Source organism: Akebia trifoliata, chromosome 12 (assembly GCF_017979445.1).
Source record: "Akebia trifoliata isolate Shusen 1 chromosome 12, ASM1797944v1, whole genome shotgun sequence".
Taxonomy (NCBI): Eukaryota; Viridiplantae; Streptophyta; class Magnoliopsida; order Ranunculales; family Lardizabalaceae; genus Akebia; species Akebia trifoliata.
This window is the reverse complement of record NC_141386.1, coordinates 33,686,637-33,704,314: the sequence shown is the minus strand read 5'-3', so window position 1 is coordinate 33,704,314 and position 17,678 is coordinate 33,686,637. Positions and strand designations below refer to the sequence as shown.

At 36.7% G+C, this 17,678-nt stretch overlaps 1 protein-coding gene and 1 long non-coding RNA gene across 3 annotated transcripts; both read right to left on the bottom strand.

Moving 5' to 3' along the window:
- Positions 1 to 2,879: 2,879 nt before the first annotated feature.
- On the bottom strand, positions 2,880 to 11,097 carry LOC147389721 (short-chain dehydrogenase/reductase 1-like). Of its 2 annotated transcripts, XM_086417737.1 has the most exons (6): positions 10,980 to 11,096; positions 6,170 to 6,199; positions 5,842 to 6,085; positions 4,395 to 4,469; positions 4,063 to 4,227; positions 2,880 to 3,397 (listed from the first exon to the last, which is right to left on the bottom strand). In XM_086417737.1, exons 1-6 carry the CDS (start codon positions 10,982 to 10,984, stop codon positions 3,020 to 3,022), a joined length of 897 nt encoding a protein of 298 aa, XP_086273863.1. In that variant the 5' UTR covers positions 10,985 to 11,096; the 3' UTR covers positions 2,880 to 3,019. The 2 variants fall into 2 exon arrangements, with proteins under 2 accessions (XP_086273863.1, XP_086273864.1); XM_086417738.1 differs by lacking the exon at positions 4,063 to 4,227 and having other exon boundaries at positions 10,980 to 11,097.
- Positions 11,098 to 14,251: 3,154 nt separating this feature from the next.
- Positions 14,252 to 16,268, bottom strand: LOC147389720 (uncharacterized). The gene is made up of 3 exons (XR_015170425.1): positions 16,163 to 16,268; positions 15,975 to 16,079; positions 14,252 to 14,687 (listed from the first exon to the last, which is right to left on the bottom strand). It is a non-coding gene; the product is annotated as an uncharacterized LOC147389720 (long non-coding RNA).
- Positions 16,269 to 17,678: the final 1,410 nt, after the last annotated feature.

The following is a 17,678-nucleotide window of genomic DNA, read 5'->3' as shown; positions in this document are numbered from 1 at the left end:
CTAGGTTCATGTAGGTCATTTTCCACCGTTATGACAGAGGGGGAGTGGAGTGCATATTTTCTTCCACACATTTAACAAGGCTTCCTGATTGATATTTTCGATGAAAATTAATTGGTTGTTGTTAGATTAAACCCTATGATCCGAAGTATAAATCAAGCAAGAACACAAGAATCTCACACAACACAAAATATACGTGATTCGGTTAAAGAATCGACCTATGTCCATGGGTGAAAACGACGATTTCACTATATTAATCAAAGAAGAACACGGTTACAATTTCTCTCTGTCTCTCGTATATCTTTCTCCCCCTTTAGGATTTCATCTCTTACTCTTTATATACTTAGGGTTACAAAGAGGTTAAATGGGTCGGATCCAAAACCAAATCAAATGGACCCAATATTTCGTCCGGGGGCAACTTAAATGGGTCATGTAGGTCGTTAACAGATTTCAAAAGATCTGGGTTGAATCCACGACAACCCTTCACATACAAGAATAAAAGACATAACCAACAATTGTCAATGGGATTCATATAGGATCGGACTATGGCCTGTAGGTCGAACATGATTTAATCAACTTGATAAGCGATACCAAACCCAACATGCATTCCTACTTATAGCAGGTTCTGGGATGGCTTCAAGTTGGGCTTTAGATTGGGTTGAATTTATCTTATAGTATTGTTTGCACTTCCATCTTTCTGATAATAATACTTTGTATGCCCTACTTTGGATTGACTGTTGAGAGAAATCATCACTTGAAATGTAGTTGGTTTTTTCAGTGATGCATGAATTCTAAAAATAGCGTTCCATTTGAGCACTATTGATGGTGTAATTCTAGCACTTGCCTGATTGTTTTTTATTTTGTTTAATTTTAAATTTAATTTTTGTGTTTTTATCCTTATTTGCGTAAGCTTGTTTTTAATGAGATCAGTAACTTGATGCTTGTAGTAATCAAACCTAAGTCTTAAGGACAAGGCCGGGTCTACATCAACTTGACTCCAAGTTGGGCTTAGACTGGGTCGAAATTTAGGCCCAAAAAAATAAGATGGCGGACTCATTTTTTCATCCCTAAGGTAAAGTCACAGGAGATTTAACGTTGACCAACATTCAAAGGAGGCATCAATAATTCTGTAAAGTACAATTTTTATATCCCGAATAAAATGTCCAAAAAAAACAAAAAGAACAAAAAGAGGAAAGTAAATTGGTCAAAGAATTTGTGTCGTAAGTAGTGACGTTTTTTGGGGGTCATTCTAACGGTCCAACGATACTAATGAAATGCTGACACAGTAAATTCAATTGGATTAATTAGGAGCTCATGTCAATTGTTAAATTGTTTCTTTCATTATTTAATGAGTGGGTGACATGAAGGGGGATGCGGGTGAGACAATGAGGTGGTGGTGCACACATAACCATAGATGCATTTCCACGGGATACAAGTAAAAAGCATCTATGGTTATGTCCACGTCATTTGTGTCACTCCTTTGTCTCCTTTTGTCATTCCAGCATTAGTGTTTTTTTACTTTCTCCTATTGAAGATGATCAAAAGGTGTCACAATGTGAAAAAAAAGTTCAAATTTGACAGTCTTAAACCGTTAAATTTCATAAAATTTGATATTCCAAATTTGAGTTACAAAATCGTTATATAGATCACGCAGAAAGTATGTCTGTCTTTATAATGTCTAGGTTCAAACTTCAAACCTAATGTCTAGATCAGGATTGCTTTGATTTAGAATATTTTAGTTCTCTGTCCCACAAATCAAATGTCGTGATGTCCGGAGCAATAAGTCAAAGGTTGAAAACACTTTGCTGATTACAAATCTCAAGGTTTGATTTTACAAATCTCAAGATCTTGTTGATGGTGGATAAACCTTCGTACGCCTTTTTTCCTTACAGCCCACCGTTAACGCCTTCCACTTCAAACCAACGCCCCCATCACATCACATCATCGTAGATCATTTGTCTCGAAATACATATAAAATGATTTATGATTTTATGTATTCCAAAAAAATGATCTATAATTTTGTGAGAGGGCCTAGGGGAGTGTCAAAAAATCATTATTCATTTCCTAGATATCAATATCAATATCAACCTTCTAGTTTTGTACAAGGTTTTCAAGGATGCATTTATTTATTCTTTTGAAAATTCTTAAGAAACTTTACCGTCTCTTTGATGGAGAGCCTCAACAGTGGGTTTTTCCTTGGAAGTGCGTGTAATCACATCATACTTGCATGTGTTATAATCACGATTCCAAAAAATTAAAATCACAAGTCGACGCAAGAATTAAAATTCTAAAAGTAGTGACAACGGTTCCTAAGTCCGACTCCTTCAGATGGGAAGAATCTGACCTTCAAAGTCATAATCTAGCACGTTGAATCTTCGATAGAAGACTAATCTTGTTCGAGAGGATATTCAAAATTCTTAATGTAACAAAAGCCACCAAAGTAGTTTAGAGACGGCTAAGCACCTTAAAACTCAAATGAATTCTCCAAACGTGGTCAAAATGGGGCATTGCCGGAACTTGTCTCCTAAACGATCTAGTAGAAATGACCAAAGAAGCACAAACATGACCAGACTTCGAGCATAGTAGAAATGACATGTTAACGATCTACCACATCCAATGCATAGGCAAAATCCACAATCTTCTCTAAATCAATCTTACACTTTGTCAAAAAATTTATTGGCTTGTGCATCAAAATGAAATCGAATGCATCTCATTAGAATTCACTAAGTAATCGAAGGAGACGACCGAAGGTCTCTCGTAAAAGTTGCCATACATCCCAAGGTATTGGAAGAAGATTCCCCCCTAACACCCTAGAGATCATTCTCACATAAATGAGCCCATTCTGACATTCCAAGTTCTATAAAAAGTGGATTATGCACAAATTATCAAATATTTTACTATAAAACAAAACTTAAATATCATCGAGTTTCCCATACCGCGTTTTTGAAATAAAATGCAAAGAAAATCAATAACAGAGCAGTTCTACCTTCATATATTCTCTTATAATAAAATCGGTTTTCAATCAAAATGATGCCACTTCCTTCTGACTAAAGAAAAGGCCAGAAGGTCCACCATGAGGCAACAAAGCTAATGACACAGGATTTTCGGCACCTTCTTCAACAGTCAGGATTCCAGTATTGGCGCTCATATCTGTTTTGACAAAACCAGGAGAGACACAATTTATGCTGATAGAAGGAAACTTCTTTGCTAGAATCCTTGTGTAAGCATTCAGAGTTGCTTTGGAGATTGTATAGGCAGATGGGGCAGTAGGCCATCCTTGGCTTTCTAGCAAACCATCCTTAAAATCCTTTAGAAATTCATTGAACAATCCATCCACTTTCTCCTCAGTGAGACCATCAACATCACTTAGTATCAATTTAGCCCTTTCATTGGGGATTTTCTGAAAAAAATACAATTAAAATGATAAATGGCTCAAAATCTGGCTTCGAAGTACAATGAACATTGTTAACTTTAAGACAATATTTGAACCCCACCCCCAACCACAATTGTGCAACGGATTATTCGAAAACTGAATTTCAAGATACAATTAAGCCCAATTGCATATCATATAATTCCAGATTGGCTTTAAAGTAAGACTAACATTGCTAACTTTAACACAATGTCCCCTCCCCCAACCTTGATTCCCAAATGAAACGATAAATTGGTGGTGGGTAATGGCTCAAAATCAGAAATTGAAGGATTTAGGTAAGAGATGTCGTATGTTAAATTTCAGATTTGATTCAAAGTACCATGAACATAGCTAACTTTAACACAATGCTCGACTGATCTTTCAAGGATAAAAAACAAGGCATGAGAATAAAACGAAGTATGGACCTTTGAAATTCATTTTTATAAGTTGTGGGTTCGTATTTTAGAAAAAATCAAGGGGACAAAGAAGGTAGCAAATTTCCATCTTATGCCATTAATTTTGCTAATAAAATAGCTTTCGGATCAAGTGATTTGTTAAGTTAATTAAACAAGAAAAAATTAACTGCTGTAGAACGAGGATGGATTTCGGCGATATAATGTTCTATTAATAGGACCACGAAAAGATCGCTTTTGAACCTTTAGCTGGCCAGCTTTGGATGAAACATTAACAATCCTTGGTGATTTGGAGAGCTGAAGGAAGGGAAGAAGTGCTTCTGTCACTCCTTTGGTTCCATAGTAGTTTGTTTTCAGACATTCTTCTGCCAATTCGTATGTCTGTACCATTGCTTCCATAAGATTTTGCTGCATTGATTGAATAGTTCAGTCCTAACTATAGCTAAAAATTACCAAACCTCTTGATAAACCAAATTCTCCATAGAATTAACAAATAATTATGAAATTTTGAAGTACTACATAAAGGTATAATTTATGGTAGCTATAAGTAATAAAAAAAACTGATTCTCACATACCATAGCATCCCCATGGCTTTTGGTCCTTAAAGCATCATCATTTATTGTGGTTCCACTAATCGCTGCATTGTTAACCTGAATTGAGATTTTAACTCATCATTACGTTATGCGAAAGCGTGCAACAAACAAAACAACCTTCGAGCAAGAGATTAGAAGCAAACTGAAATAGAGATAATAGAAACAGGAGACACGATTTTCACGGTTTGGCAAGATGCCTATGTTCACGAGCAACGATGATCAATCCACTATCTGCAACGAGTTTTCTACAAAGTTAATCAGAAAACCCTAGTCCCCTGTTACACCCATTTTGTACTCTCTTGAGGCTCTCCTTTCTCACACAAAGAACGAACCCTAAAAACACCCTTTATATGATGAGGGTTGCAAAGAGGATATAAACGGGTTGTATCGAAACCCAAACCAAACGGGTCTTTAACAGATCATCAAGATTCCAGGTTGAATTCATGGCAATTCTCCAACACATTATATCCATTTTACAAATAGCAAAAGGTATTGTAAAAGAACAAAGTAATTCAGCCAAGCAATTTGGGTTCACCATTTAATTTTTCGAAGAAATTTGATCTCAAAATGAAGAGAAGGGTTTTTTTTCCCTTCTTCATGTTGTGTAAATGTCTTGTATTCTATTGCGCTACGCAAAGCTGTGAGGGGTGCAGGGGGAAGTGCCTCTGCCCCGAATTTTTTAAGGGGTATGAAAAAGGCAATTATGTAATATTTTCTTAAGGGTTTTCTATTTTTTGAGTATATGTTTTGGTAACTTTCGGTTATATAAATAGAGATCTTTAGGGATGTAAGACTTATGAGAAAATAGTGATTCTTCTTGCTCTATTCCGTGGATGTAGGCACACTGCCAAACCAAGTAAATCCTTGTGTATTGTGATTGTGTTACCTTTGCTATTTCGTTTTTTCAGACTTCAATTATTGTATATTCTATATGAATTGATGTATAGGTGGGTTCCAAACCCATGGAAAATACCCGAATCCAATGGTTAGAATGCATGTTCAAGAAGACTAAAACAACCCTTTGTTTTCTACCTCTCATTAACAAGCAACAAAAGAAACTACACAAAATTAGAAATATAGACTAATAAGTTTACTTCATAATGTAATAATTTGTTAAAGGGAGATAAGTTTGAATGTTGGGGATTTAATCAAATAGAGATGAAATGACTAGGTTATAAAACCTAATATAGGACTTGTGTGTTTATATTTTGCCCTTGAAACCTTGGAAATCAATTAAATGGTGAATTTTCTTGATTTCTTTGTTCAGATGTTAAAAATGGTAGATTTGTTTCAGTTTTGTATCTTTATCTATTAATGAGTTCTAAAACAAAACCAAAGTAAAATTTCCTATAAAGAAGTAATGAGTATTACCAAGATATCAATTAAAGAACAAATGGAAACATCTAGAAAAACTGACTTTGAATATTACCAAGATATCAAGTTTTCCAAATTGAGTTTTGATGAAATCTGCCAAGGAAGCAATACTTGTTGGATCCATCAGGTCAAGTTGATGAAAAATCACATCAGACAGTCCAGATCCTTTGAGATTTTCAACAGCTTCAACACCTCTCTTCTCATCTCTAGCTGTTAATACCACCAAGACTCCATTATAAGCTAATTGTCTACATATCCCCAATCCAACTCCTTTATTGGCTCCTGTAACAACTGCCAGTCTGAATCAAACATTGTGTGTTAGAAATTTTGATGGGTTGTACAAATAAATCATGAAAGAAAAAAACTTTATAGTATAGTAGTACCTTTTAGTTGCAGAAATGGATGCTGTTTCTAATAGGATATCTCCGGATTATTCTTGATTATTCTTTATTATTCTTGTAATATTCTAGATTATGATAGTTGGGACTTTCTAGATTATTCTTACAAACTTTTAGATTAGGATAGTTAAGACTTTCTAGATTATTCTTACAATCTTCTAGAATATGATAACTAAGACTTTCTAGATTATTCTTGTAATGCCTATAAATACCCTATTTGGGCATTTGTAACAACAATCTAAGAATTCTAAATCAAATAAGATCTTTACATGGTATCAGAGCCTCAAGGCTAACGCCACCCATTTCTTAACGCTAGCCGATCACACCTCCACCACAAAAATTTTCTTTCTAAGTCATGGCCTCCACTCCCACCACACCGTCATCAACCACCCCCCACCCCACCGTCATTAATCCTCTAGACAACACCACACACCTCATTGCTATTAACGTTTCAGCACAAGCACCCCTAAAACTCACATCCACAAATTACACCGCATGGAGGCTCCAATTTCAAACGCTTCTCATCGGCTACGACTTACTCGGATTTATTGATGGAACAAAGCCATGTCCACCTTCCACCATCATGCAAAACGGTGTCTCATCACCCAATCCCGATTATCTCATATGGATCCGTCAAGACCAACTCTTGCTCAACGCCATCATCGGTTCTCTCACACCGTCACTAATCCCATTCATTGCTACTGCAAAAACATCCTATGATGCTTGGACTACTCTTTCCAACACCTATGCTAAGCCGACTCGTGGTCGCATTCTCGGTCTCAAGGGCCGCCTCACCAACCCCGTCAAAGGTACTCAGTCTATCACTGAGTATATGCAAGGCATCAAAACCACTGTTGATGCACTAGCCCTTATGAACGTCTCGATTGATTCTGAAGATCTCGTCATGAAAATTCTTAATGGCCTTGACGAGAATTATAAAGAACTCTCTAATGCTATTCAAGCACGAGAAACATCCATCTCTTTCGATGAGCTACATGAGAAACTGCTCAACCATGAAGCACAACTGGCGGCCAAAACAGATTCATCTTCTCCTATCCCTGCCACAGCTTTCCCTACTACTCGGTCTTCCCCACATAGTTATGCTTCATCACCCCAACCATCGCGTGGTTTTCCCCGCCCCTTTAACCAAACTCGCGGTCAGTCAGTCCGATCGCCACACGCCTCCTTGACATCTCGACCTCCATTTTCCATCGACAATCAAGGACAACGCCCGTATCTCGGTCGCTGCCAATTGTGTGAACAACAAGGCCATTCCGCAAAACGTTGTTCCGTTTTCAAGCATATTCCATGGACTCCTACTGTCCAACAGTCACGTCCCCGGCCTCGTCCAGCCTATACGGTGCCAAGTGCTCACACGGCCACTCATCCATCAGCTTCTTCAACACCATCTGAATGGATCCTAGACTCTGGTGCTTCTCATCACGTCACTACTGATCTTGCGAACCTTTCGCTTCATTCTCCTTATGATGGTTTTGATGACATTGTCATCGGTAATGGTAAAGGCCTGGTCATCACTCATACTGGCTCTCTAAACCTACCCACTTCATCCTCATTATCCTTCCCAAATACTCTTTGTGTTCCAACTATGACAAAAAATCTTATCTCTGTCTCCCAATTATGTAACACTAACAATGTTGTTGTTATATTTTCCATGTCTGGCTTTCAGGTGAAGGATCGTCAAACGGGGGCCCTTCTTCTCCAAGGACCACATAAGGACGGAGTTTATTATTGGCCGGTCACGACGGGCTCGTCAGCTCCACCACGTGCTCTCTTGTCTGTCACTCACTCCTTGTCTTTGTGGCATTCCCGTCTTGGTCACCCATCCCACAAAATTATTCGTCATTTAGCCTCATCTAATGTTTTTTCTTTATCTTCCCGTCTTCTATCAAACTTTTCTTGTAATTCTTGTAAAATTAATAAAAGTCACAAGCTTCCGTTTTATGAATCTACCCTTTCATCTTCAACACCCCTTGAATTAATTTTTTCTGATGTGTGGTCTTCTCCTGTTCTCTCGGTTGATGGATTCAAGTACTATGTTGTTTTTGTTGACCACTTTACTAAGTACATTTGGTTATATCCTCTACGGCGAAAAGCAGATGTTCTTGAAGCCTTTGTCAAATTTAAGTCTCTTGTGGAAAACTACTTCAAAAGTAAAATAATTACCTTATACACAAACAACGAGGGGAATATATTGCACTATGTTCATTTCTTGCATCTAGTGGGACTACACATCTCACAACACCTCCACATACTCCCTAACATAATGGCTTTTCAGAACGTTGACACCGTCATATTGTCGATTCCGGTCTCACCTTCATCCATGCGTCCATCCCTCTTACTTTCTAAGCCTTTGTTTTTGTCACAGCTACCTACCTCATCAACCGCATGACCAAATCCAATCTCTCCATGATATTTTCATTTGAAAAATTGTTTGGTCATCTCTCTAACTTTCAAAAGCTTCGTGTGGTTATCAGTGGTACCCATGGCTACGTCCGTATACCGCTCATAAATTGAAACCTTGATCTCGTGCTTGTGTTTTTCTAGGCTACTCCTTAACACAAGGTGCATATATCTACTATGATCGATCTTTTTCCAAAATATTTACTTCTCGTTATGTTGAGTTCGTCGAAGACGTTTTTCCATTTTTCATGCCCGTCTCATCTGTCCCACCCTCGAGTCCTTCGTCATCTTCCCCTCTTTTCTTTAAAGCCCCGTCTACCTCACGTGGTGGTGCTGCCGGTTCGTCTCTTTTGCTCAATGATAAACCCTCATCCTCGGTCTCGCTCACGGCCTCCAACGATGATTCATCACCACCGAGCTCTTCCTCTGTCCCTCCCATTTCTCCGATTACTTCCACCTTGCCCAGACCCATTTCCAATAGCCACCCTATGCTCACCCGCTCCAAAAATAACATTCACAAGCCGAACCCCAAGTATTGCCTTATCTCTTCCCATCCATCTACTGACTTTGAGCCCACAAGTGTAACTCAAGCCCTTACTAATCCACGATGGCGTTCTGCGATGTCCACTGAGTTTGATGCTCTCCTTCGGAATGGTACGTGGGATCTTGTTCCTTCTACTGGCTCACAGAATATAGTTGGTTGTAAATGGGTGTTTCGAATCAAACGCAATCCTGATGGATCTATTGACAAATACAAAGCTCGTCTTGTTGCCAAAGGTTTTCACCAACGACCCGGCATTGATTACTATGACACTTTTAGCCCAGTTGTTAAGCCCACTACTGTTCGTCTTGTTCTGAGTCTAGCACTGTCACGAGGTTGGGCTCTTCGGCAACTTGACGTCAATAATGCTTTTCTCCATGGCCATCTTGATGAAGAGGTCTATATGGCACAACCACCTGGCTTTATTGATGCCAATTTTCCCTCTTATGTTTGTAAACTTAAGAAAGCCATCTACGGTCTTAAGCAAGCACCTCGGGCGTGGTATCAAGAACTTCGTAGCTTTTTGCTTCAGCTGGGCTTTGTTCATGCACAGTCGGACACGTCTCTCTTTGTGTTTAACCGTGATGGTCTCATTGCTTACTTCCTGGTATATGTTGATGACTTAATCATCACAGGTAGCGATACTGTTTTTGTTTCTCGCATCATTGATCAGCTGGCTGCCAGGTTCTCTATCAAAGACTTGGGATCGTTATCCTACTTTCTCGGTATCGAAGTTCTCTTGCACCAAAACTCATGTTTCCTCTCTCAACGGAAGTACATTGTGGACTTACTTGCTCGACACAACATGCTCTTTTCTAAACCGGTTCAGACACCTCTTGCAGTTGGTACTATACTTTCACTTTATGATGGCTCTCCCCCCACGGATGCCACTTTGTATCGACAGGTTATTGGAAGTCTTCAGTACCTCCTTGTCACGCGCCCAGACATTGCCTTCGCAGTTAATAAACTCTCACAATTTATGCATGCACCGTCTGAACGTCATTGGGGTGCTGCCAAGCGTCTGCTCCGCTATTTAAATGGTACTCGTGATCTTGGACTTCGACTTCGTGCAAGCTCTTCTCTGTCTCTTCACTGCTTCACCGATGCTGACTGGGCCGGAAACTCTGATGATCGCACCTCTACAGGGGCCTATGTTCTTTTTCTTGGTCATAATCCCATCTCTTGGAGCTCGAAGAAACAACGCTCTGTGGCCCGTTCCTCTACTGAAGCTGAGTACAGAGCGATTGCCTCTGCTGCATCAGAAGTTCAGTGGGTTAGGTCTCTACTTACTGAACTTGGGGTCTCACTCCCCTCACCACCAGTTATTTACAGTGATAACATTGGCGCAACGTATCTTTGTGCTAATCCCGTTTTTCACTCTCGCATGAAGCACATCTCCATTGATTATCATTTTGTCCGGGATCTTGTTCAACGCTCTATGCTTCGCGTGTCCCACGTTTCTTCCACTGATCAGCTTGCCGACGTTCTTACAAAGCCTCTTTCTCGGACTCGACTGCGTGACTTAGTTTTCAAGATTGGTGTCTCCTCTGGATCACCATCTTGAGGGGGCCTAATAGGATATCTCCGGATTATTCTTGATTATTCTTTATTATTCTTGTAATATTCTAGATTATGATAGTTGGGACTTTCTAGATTATTCTTACAAACTTTTAGATTAGGATAGTTAAGACTTTCTAGATTATTCTTACAATCTTCTAGAATATGATAACTAAGACTTTCTAGATTATTCTTGTAATGCCTATAAATACCCTATTTGGGCATTTGTAACAACAATCTAAGAATTCTAAATCAAATAAGATCTTTACAGTTTCTGCCATTTTTAATGAAAAGGTATTAAATGTAAGAGATGAGAAAGTGGTTTCTTTCGAGGATCATTTGCTTGGAGGAAATTTTTTTTGGCATTTGTACAGCGCATAATAGTCCAAGTTGGCTAAGCCCAAGCCCTCTCCTACCAACCAGGTTGGGCTCGCAACGTTTTTTGTCCATTCTAGAGTGTGTCATACCCTTTTAAGCCCCCGCGACTCTTTTTATATTCCTAGTTCTCCCCCTCGCTAACATATCCGTCTCTTGGAGTGGTTGGTTGGTTAACATGGTATTAGAGCACTAGGTTCATGTAGGTCATGTTGGTTGGTTAACATGGTATCAGAGCACTAGGTTCATGTAGGTCATGTTGGTTGGTTAACATGGTATCAGAGCACTAGGTTCATGTAGGTCATGGGTTTGACTCTTTCCACACTTATGAGAGAGGGGGAGTGGAGTGTATATTTCTTCCACACATCTAACAAGTCTCCCTGATTAATATTTTCAATGAAAATTAATTGGTTGTCAATGGGATTCATATAGGAGTGTAAATCGGACTACGGCCTTTCAGGTTGGACCTGATTTAACCAACCTGATAAGGGATCCCAAACCCAACATGCGGCCCTACTGATAGCAGGTTCTGGGATGGCTTCAGGTTGGGCTTCAGATTGGTTTCAATTTGTCTTGTAGTATTGTTTGCACTTCCATCTTTCTCATAACTATGCTTTGTATGCCCTACTTTGGATTGGCTGCTGAGAGAAATCATCACTTTAAAAATGTTGCTCCATTTGAACCCTATTCGACCACTTGCCTGTTTGTTTTGAATTTGTTTAATTTTAAATTTATTTTTTTTCTTTTTATCTTTATATCTGGGTAAACTTGTTTTAAATGAGATCAATAAGTAACTTGATGCTTGTAGTAATTAAACTTAGGTCAAAGGACAAGACCGGGTCTAGATCAACTAGACATCAAGTTGGGCCTATAATGGGTATATATTTGGGCCCAAAAAAATAAGATGGTGGACTCATTTTTACATCCCTTAGGTCATAGGAGATTTAACGCATTGACCAACAGTCAAAGGCGGCATCAATAATTCTGTGAAGTACGACTTTTATATCCCGAATAAAAGGTCCAAAAATAAAAAACAAAAAGAGGAAAGTAAGTAACGCTCAAACAAAACCAATGAAATGTTGACAGAGTAAATTCAATTGAATTAATTAGGAGCTCATGTCGATTGTTAATTGTTTCTTTCATTATTTAATGAGTAGGTGACATAAAGGGTGACATGAGTGAGACAATGACGTGGTGGCGTGCACATAACCAAAAATGCTTTTATGCAAAATACAAGTAAAAAGCATCTACAGTTAGTGCACGTCATCCCGTCATTTATGTTATTCATATGTCCTCATTTGTGTCACTCCAGCATTAGTGTTTTTTTACTTTCTCCAATTGAAGATGATCAGAAGGTGTGAGTGTGAATGTAATCTCAAATTTTCCAACTTAATTATTTAGGTCCTGATGACCTGACTCACTAGGTGGAATGATCAAATGACTCGATGACTTGGACAAATTCGGACACCATAGACCTCAATGCCTCACGATACATGATTCAATGGTATCCGAACTTGTCACATCTTGAAGTCTTTTGAGTATGTCACTTGGCGAGTTACATTATCAATTCTCTAATTATTTATTATTTATTTATGAAATTTGGAAACATCATAGAAGGTGCCAAGGTGCCAAGGTGACTTTTTTTCTTTGTAGGCTTTGGATAAGAATAATTTTGTTTGATTACTTTCTATTCCATATTGGAGGTTAGGGGTGAAGAGGATAATTATCTCTTGATCTGTTTTATTTTTATCGTGCTTACTTGTTCCATTTCACACTATTTAATTTGATTTTTCCTACTTCAGTTTTATACCCTTTTTAATCCTCGCAATTTACACAGAAAGAAAAGCAAAAATGCTATTGACACCCCAACTTTTACTTATTATACCACAAATAAAATTATAAAAATAAAAATCAATCAATGGTTTAGAATGAGCAAAAGTTGGATTGCCCATAGAAACTCTCTCTATCTAGATTTCAATTAAGATATTTAGGATTTTATATGAGCCTAATCCTAATTGTAAACAATTATTTTATAAAGTCATTCCCACTTTTACATTTTCTTGTAGTGTCTCTCTCTTGATTTCAATTAATAAACAACCGCTCAAGTTGTTTGAATATATTATCATGTTGTATAATGTTGAAGTAATAACTTAAATCAAAATTTTGTAATGTTCCAATGGTGTGGTTTAATCTTTAATTAGGAACATGGGTGATAAATGATTAAAGAATTGAGGTATAATAAGTAAAAGTTGGGGTGCCAATAACAGTGCTTTATTATTTTCGGCTAGAAACAATATCTCCTCTCCACATTGATCTACGGACTGAAAATTTGTTGGAACTTAGAAACTTTACAAATGAATTTTTTTAAGGTCTCATTCATGAATGGGATCGACTTGTCTCGAACAAAGCCATCTCTAACAAGGACAAGTAATTCATCTTCAAAACTAAAAGCCTTCAGATTTTTCTTATTAGCTCAGTCATCTTTAATCTGCCCAAAATAAAAAATTTAAATCCTTAATTGTAACCTAAAGATTCTATCTGCTTCAAGTCTTTAACCTTTAAATATTGAATTTTTACAAACGTATTAAACGAATGAAACCTAGAAATATTAAACAATGAAACCTTGTGTAGAAAAATCTAATATTTTTTATGAAGAGTTAGATAGAAGGTAGAAATCATTAGAGTGAAGGTTGAATATATTAAATTAATTTACTATTTGAGGTTAGGTTGAAGTACTTGAAGATGATTGGTTTGAAAAGAAAAATCGGGGATTTTTGAATGCTGAAGACGATGGCATATCGATCTTTAGACTGGAGTCAAGGGAGGCATGGCATCAATTTCAAATTCAAAATACAGGGGTATCTCTTATATTAATCAAAATTTGAGGGGTTAGATCCAATTAAAACCATGGTGTGAACACGGCTTCGGAAAATCCAAGGGCATGGTGGTCCAGATATCAATCTCCGTGCAGTAATAGGTTTGAAAAAACCCGTCTAGTGAAATTGGAAAATAACATTGTTTAATGGTCCAAGAAACCACTCCATCCATATTGTGGAAAAAAATATAAATTATTTGCTTATGCTTTTGATCAAGACATGGGCCATGGACCATCTCCCATTCTACACTTAAAAAACTTTTGACTACTTCAACCATAGAAACTTACCATTTCGGCAGGTCAAAGTCAACCCCAAAACACCATAAAAGTTGGAACCGATCTCACAAACCCAATCCATGGATAATTGGGTCGGATTTGGATCCAATTTGTTTTAATAGCATACATGAATGTTTATATTTAATCTACTAATATAATAAAATTTATAGAAATTCTCACGTGATAACAGATTGGGTACATATTAAATCAGGACCTTATTGATCGAGAACTATTTGATAAGTTACTAATTGGGACCTTATCAGAACCCGAATTGTTAATCCAGTTTCCTAAGTTATGAGGATTGGATCCAATCCATTGACAGCCTCCTGAATACAAGACATACATGCCATCCAGCAACCATGTCATGCTATATTCGATCCTTGTCTAGGATTTCTCATCTTTTTCTCCATCTGACTGAGAGCAAGCTCCGGGGGTTGGATCGACAAAGAACTCCTCAACTGAAACAGAGAAGCAGCTTTTCAACTACCAATAATATTAAACATGACATTGCCGAATAAAAAGATTCCTCATCTTCACAAAATAAATTTCTTTCACCAACTTCAATAGTTCTTGCCATACAAAGACGAAGCAAAAGTTAAAATATAAAGTTTTACCATGACGATCCACCAAATTAATAACTATAAACCGAGCCCACTTCAACTTAACTTTTACATACAAGTTCAAAACTCTAATCATAATACGCATCAAGTGTTTCTATAATTTTTTAGAATGAAAGAAATTCATGAATCTTGACCCTTGCACGTCTTCTCTCTTCATGAACTTGAAATTTTAAAAGCATGAACTACGAAGCCCAATAAATATAATATTTTCCTTTATTTTACTTAAAGCAATAAAATGCATGGTATGTTTAACATGCAAAGCACTACGTGAAAACTGGAAAATTCGATAGAAAAAATTGAAGGGCCAAGGTCAACGGATTTTAGAAACTGAATTTTGACGGTTTAGGACTGTCAAAATTCTTGATGTTCCAAGATTTAATGGTTTGGAGTTGTCGAATTTCTCCCATCCTTCATTAATTTGACAACTTCAACCCGTCGAAAAACAAATTTGACAATGAAAAATTTGACGCAAATTCGACCTCTTGGTTCGTCAAATTTTATGAAATTTGACAACCCAAGACCGTCAAATTTAAGCTTTTTTCACATTGTGAATCAATCAAGCATTTCATCTTTTAAATATGGTAATATATTCAACATATGCCTCGAATTTCGCACCAACTCGGCTACACTATCCTTGTCGATTTTCACACTAGTTTAACCCAACTCTCATCCTACAACTTGGGATCTTCCTTAAGGAATTTTCGAGTAAACACAAACGGATAATCGATTCTTTTCATGCCAACAACACAAGTATTTCATCATCTCATAACCAGATTTTTTTTTGTTACACATGCACTAATGCATTCACATATAATCTATAATCATCACATTCAAGCATTAAAATTCATGTACATTCATTAATTCATATTTCGAATTATCAATTTCCATCTAAATATCAATTCTCTTCTTGTGATGAGTTATTTAAACTCAAATATTTCGAATTTAATTCCCCATCCAGTTATTTTCTAAAATAACATTCCTTAACTTTATTTTCCAACATATGGTGTTCTAATAAAAAATTGCATTAATATTATAAAATTTCTCCTCAACTAAAGAGATAAATGGAAGAATATCCTATAAATATATTTAATACAATACAAATGAAATTATATGGAAAACACTTACCCTCGATGATTATGACAACCATATATATGAAATCCATGGCCAAATCTTTCTATCCTTTTCCCTTCTTTTTTTCTATTCCCATACTTTCATGAATTCTATCGAACACTAGATGAGAAAACATAAATTAATGCATAATATAGTGATTAAGATTTTCCTTAGAAAATACCATTCAAAGAAATTTTTCTTACCTTTACATCGGAATAGATTCTATTTTGAACACACACAACCCAGCCATCTCTCCCTTCTTAACGCCTTTTTCTATCGTTCTATCTCTCGACATTCAATCATTTATAAATGCCTCCACTGATCCTCCCTTCCACACCACATGGTTTTAAAACATGAGTCGTGGTGGGGTGATACAAATGGAGACATAAAGGTGACAAAATGATGGGGTGTCATGCACATTACCGTATATGCTTTTTCACGAGATATAAGTAAAAAAGCATCTACGGTTATGTGTGTACCACCACATCATTTTTGTCACCTTTATGTTTTCGTTTCTCTCATTCCAGTATTATCCTTACAACATTTATTCTTTTTTTACTTGTAGAGGTAAATTTTCGGATGCCATTGATTCTTTGAGATTTACTCCTAACAATCGATCTTCATTATTCTTGATACACACAAATGATTAAAAATCATGCATAAAAATAATCAAAGAGATAGAAAAGTAGGGAGAGAAGACAAAACACGATATTTGTTTATGGGGTTTATCTTAAAATCAGACTATGTCCTTGAACTCGGAAAAGCCTATCCACTATTCTTCAAACTATCACAAGATTTACAAAATCTAACCTCCTTTACCTTTTTGCTTCCTCCTAAGAGTCTCTTTCTACCTAATAGTTCACCTTATATAGATAAAAAGTCAAATCCTTAAAAAAATAAAATCATTCAGGATTCTTTACAAAATCTATTGTTATCTAGAAATAAATATTCTCTAATCAATTAAGAGATTTTCTATTTGTGGATAAGATTACAATGTTAACTAAATAAAATTTAACCCAAGATTTATCAATCAATATCTTGAGATACGCATTAATTATTGTGTGATTGATCATGGATATTTATCTTGTTTACATCATAGGTCTAATACCGATTTTAATCTCTAGACTACTAAAATTACTTCACTTCATTTATTTCAATTTGCAAGTTAGTGGTAATGTCCACCATTAACATAATTCCAACCAATAATGCTTCATATTCTTTCTTTTTATTTTGCAAGCAAGTGATGAGGTCCACCATTACAACAACCGTCATTTCAATTACTATCTTTGCCTCCCGCGTACGGACACACATTTCTTAACAAGGACCACCACTAACTCTCAATCCATTTCTTTTCTCTATTTGATAACCGAAAGGAAGGTAAATCATTTTTTTATATTTATTATCACCTAGATATAGGGTAATTTGCAAAGTCCTCCTCATGCATCAGTGAATTTTAGAGATGCCCCTCTCAGTTTTAAACTTGATTACATGCCACCCTTGACCTTAGTCTTTGTTTATAGATTAATAAGGAATTTGACCCCAGATGTTTTTATCTTCATGTCATTCAACTCAACCCGTTTTATTTCTAGTCAAGACACACATAAAAATATTATTTTCACAAATACCAATATTACCAACATCATCATTCTCTAAGGTAACCTTAAGTCACATTTTAAATAATCAATCCAAAAAATCAGGTTAGTACAACTTTATGCATGT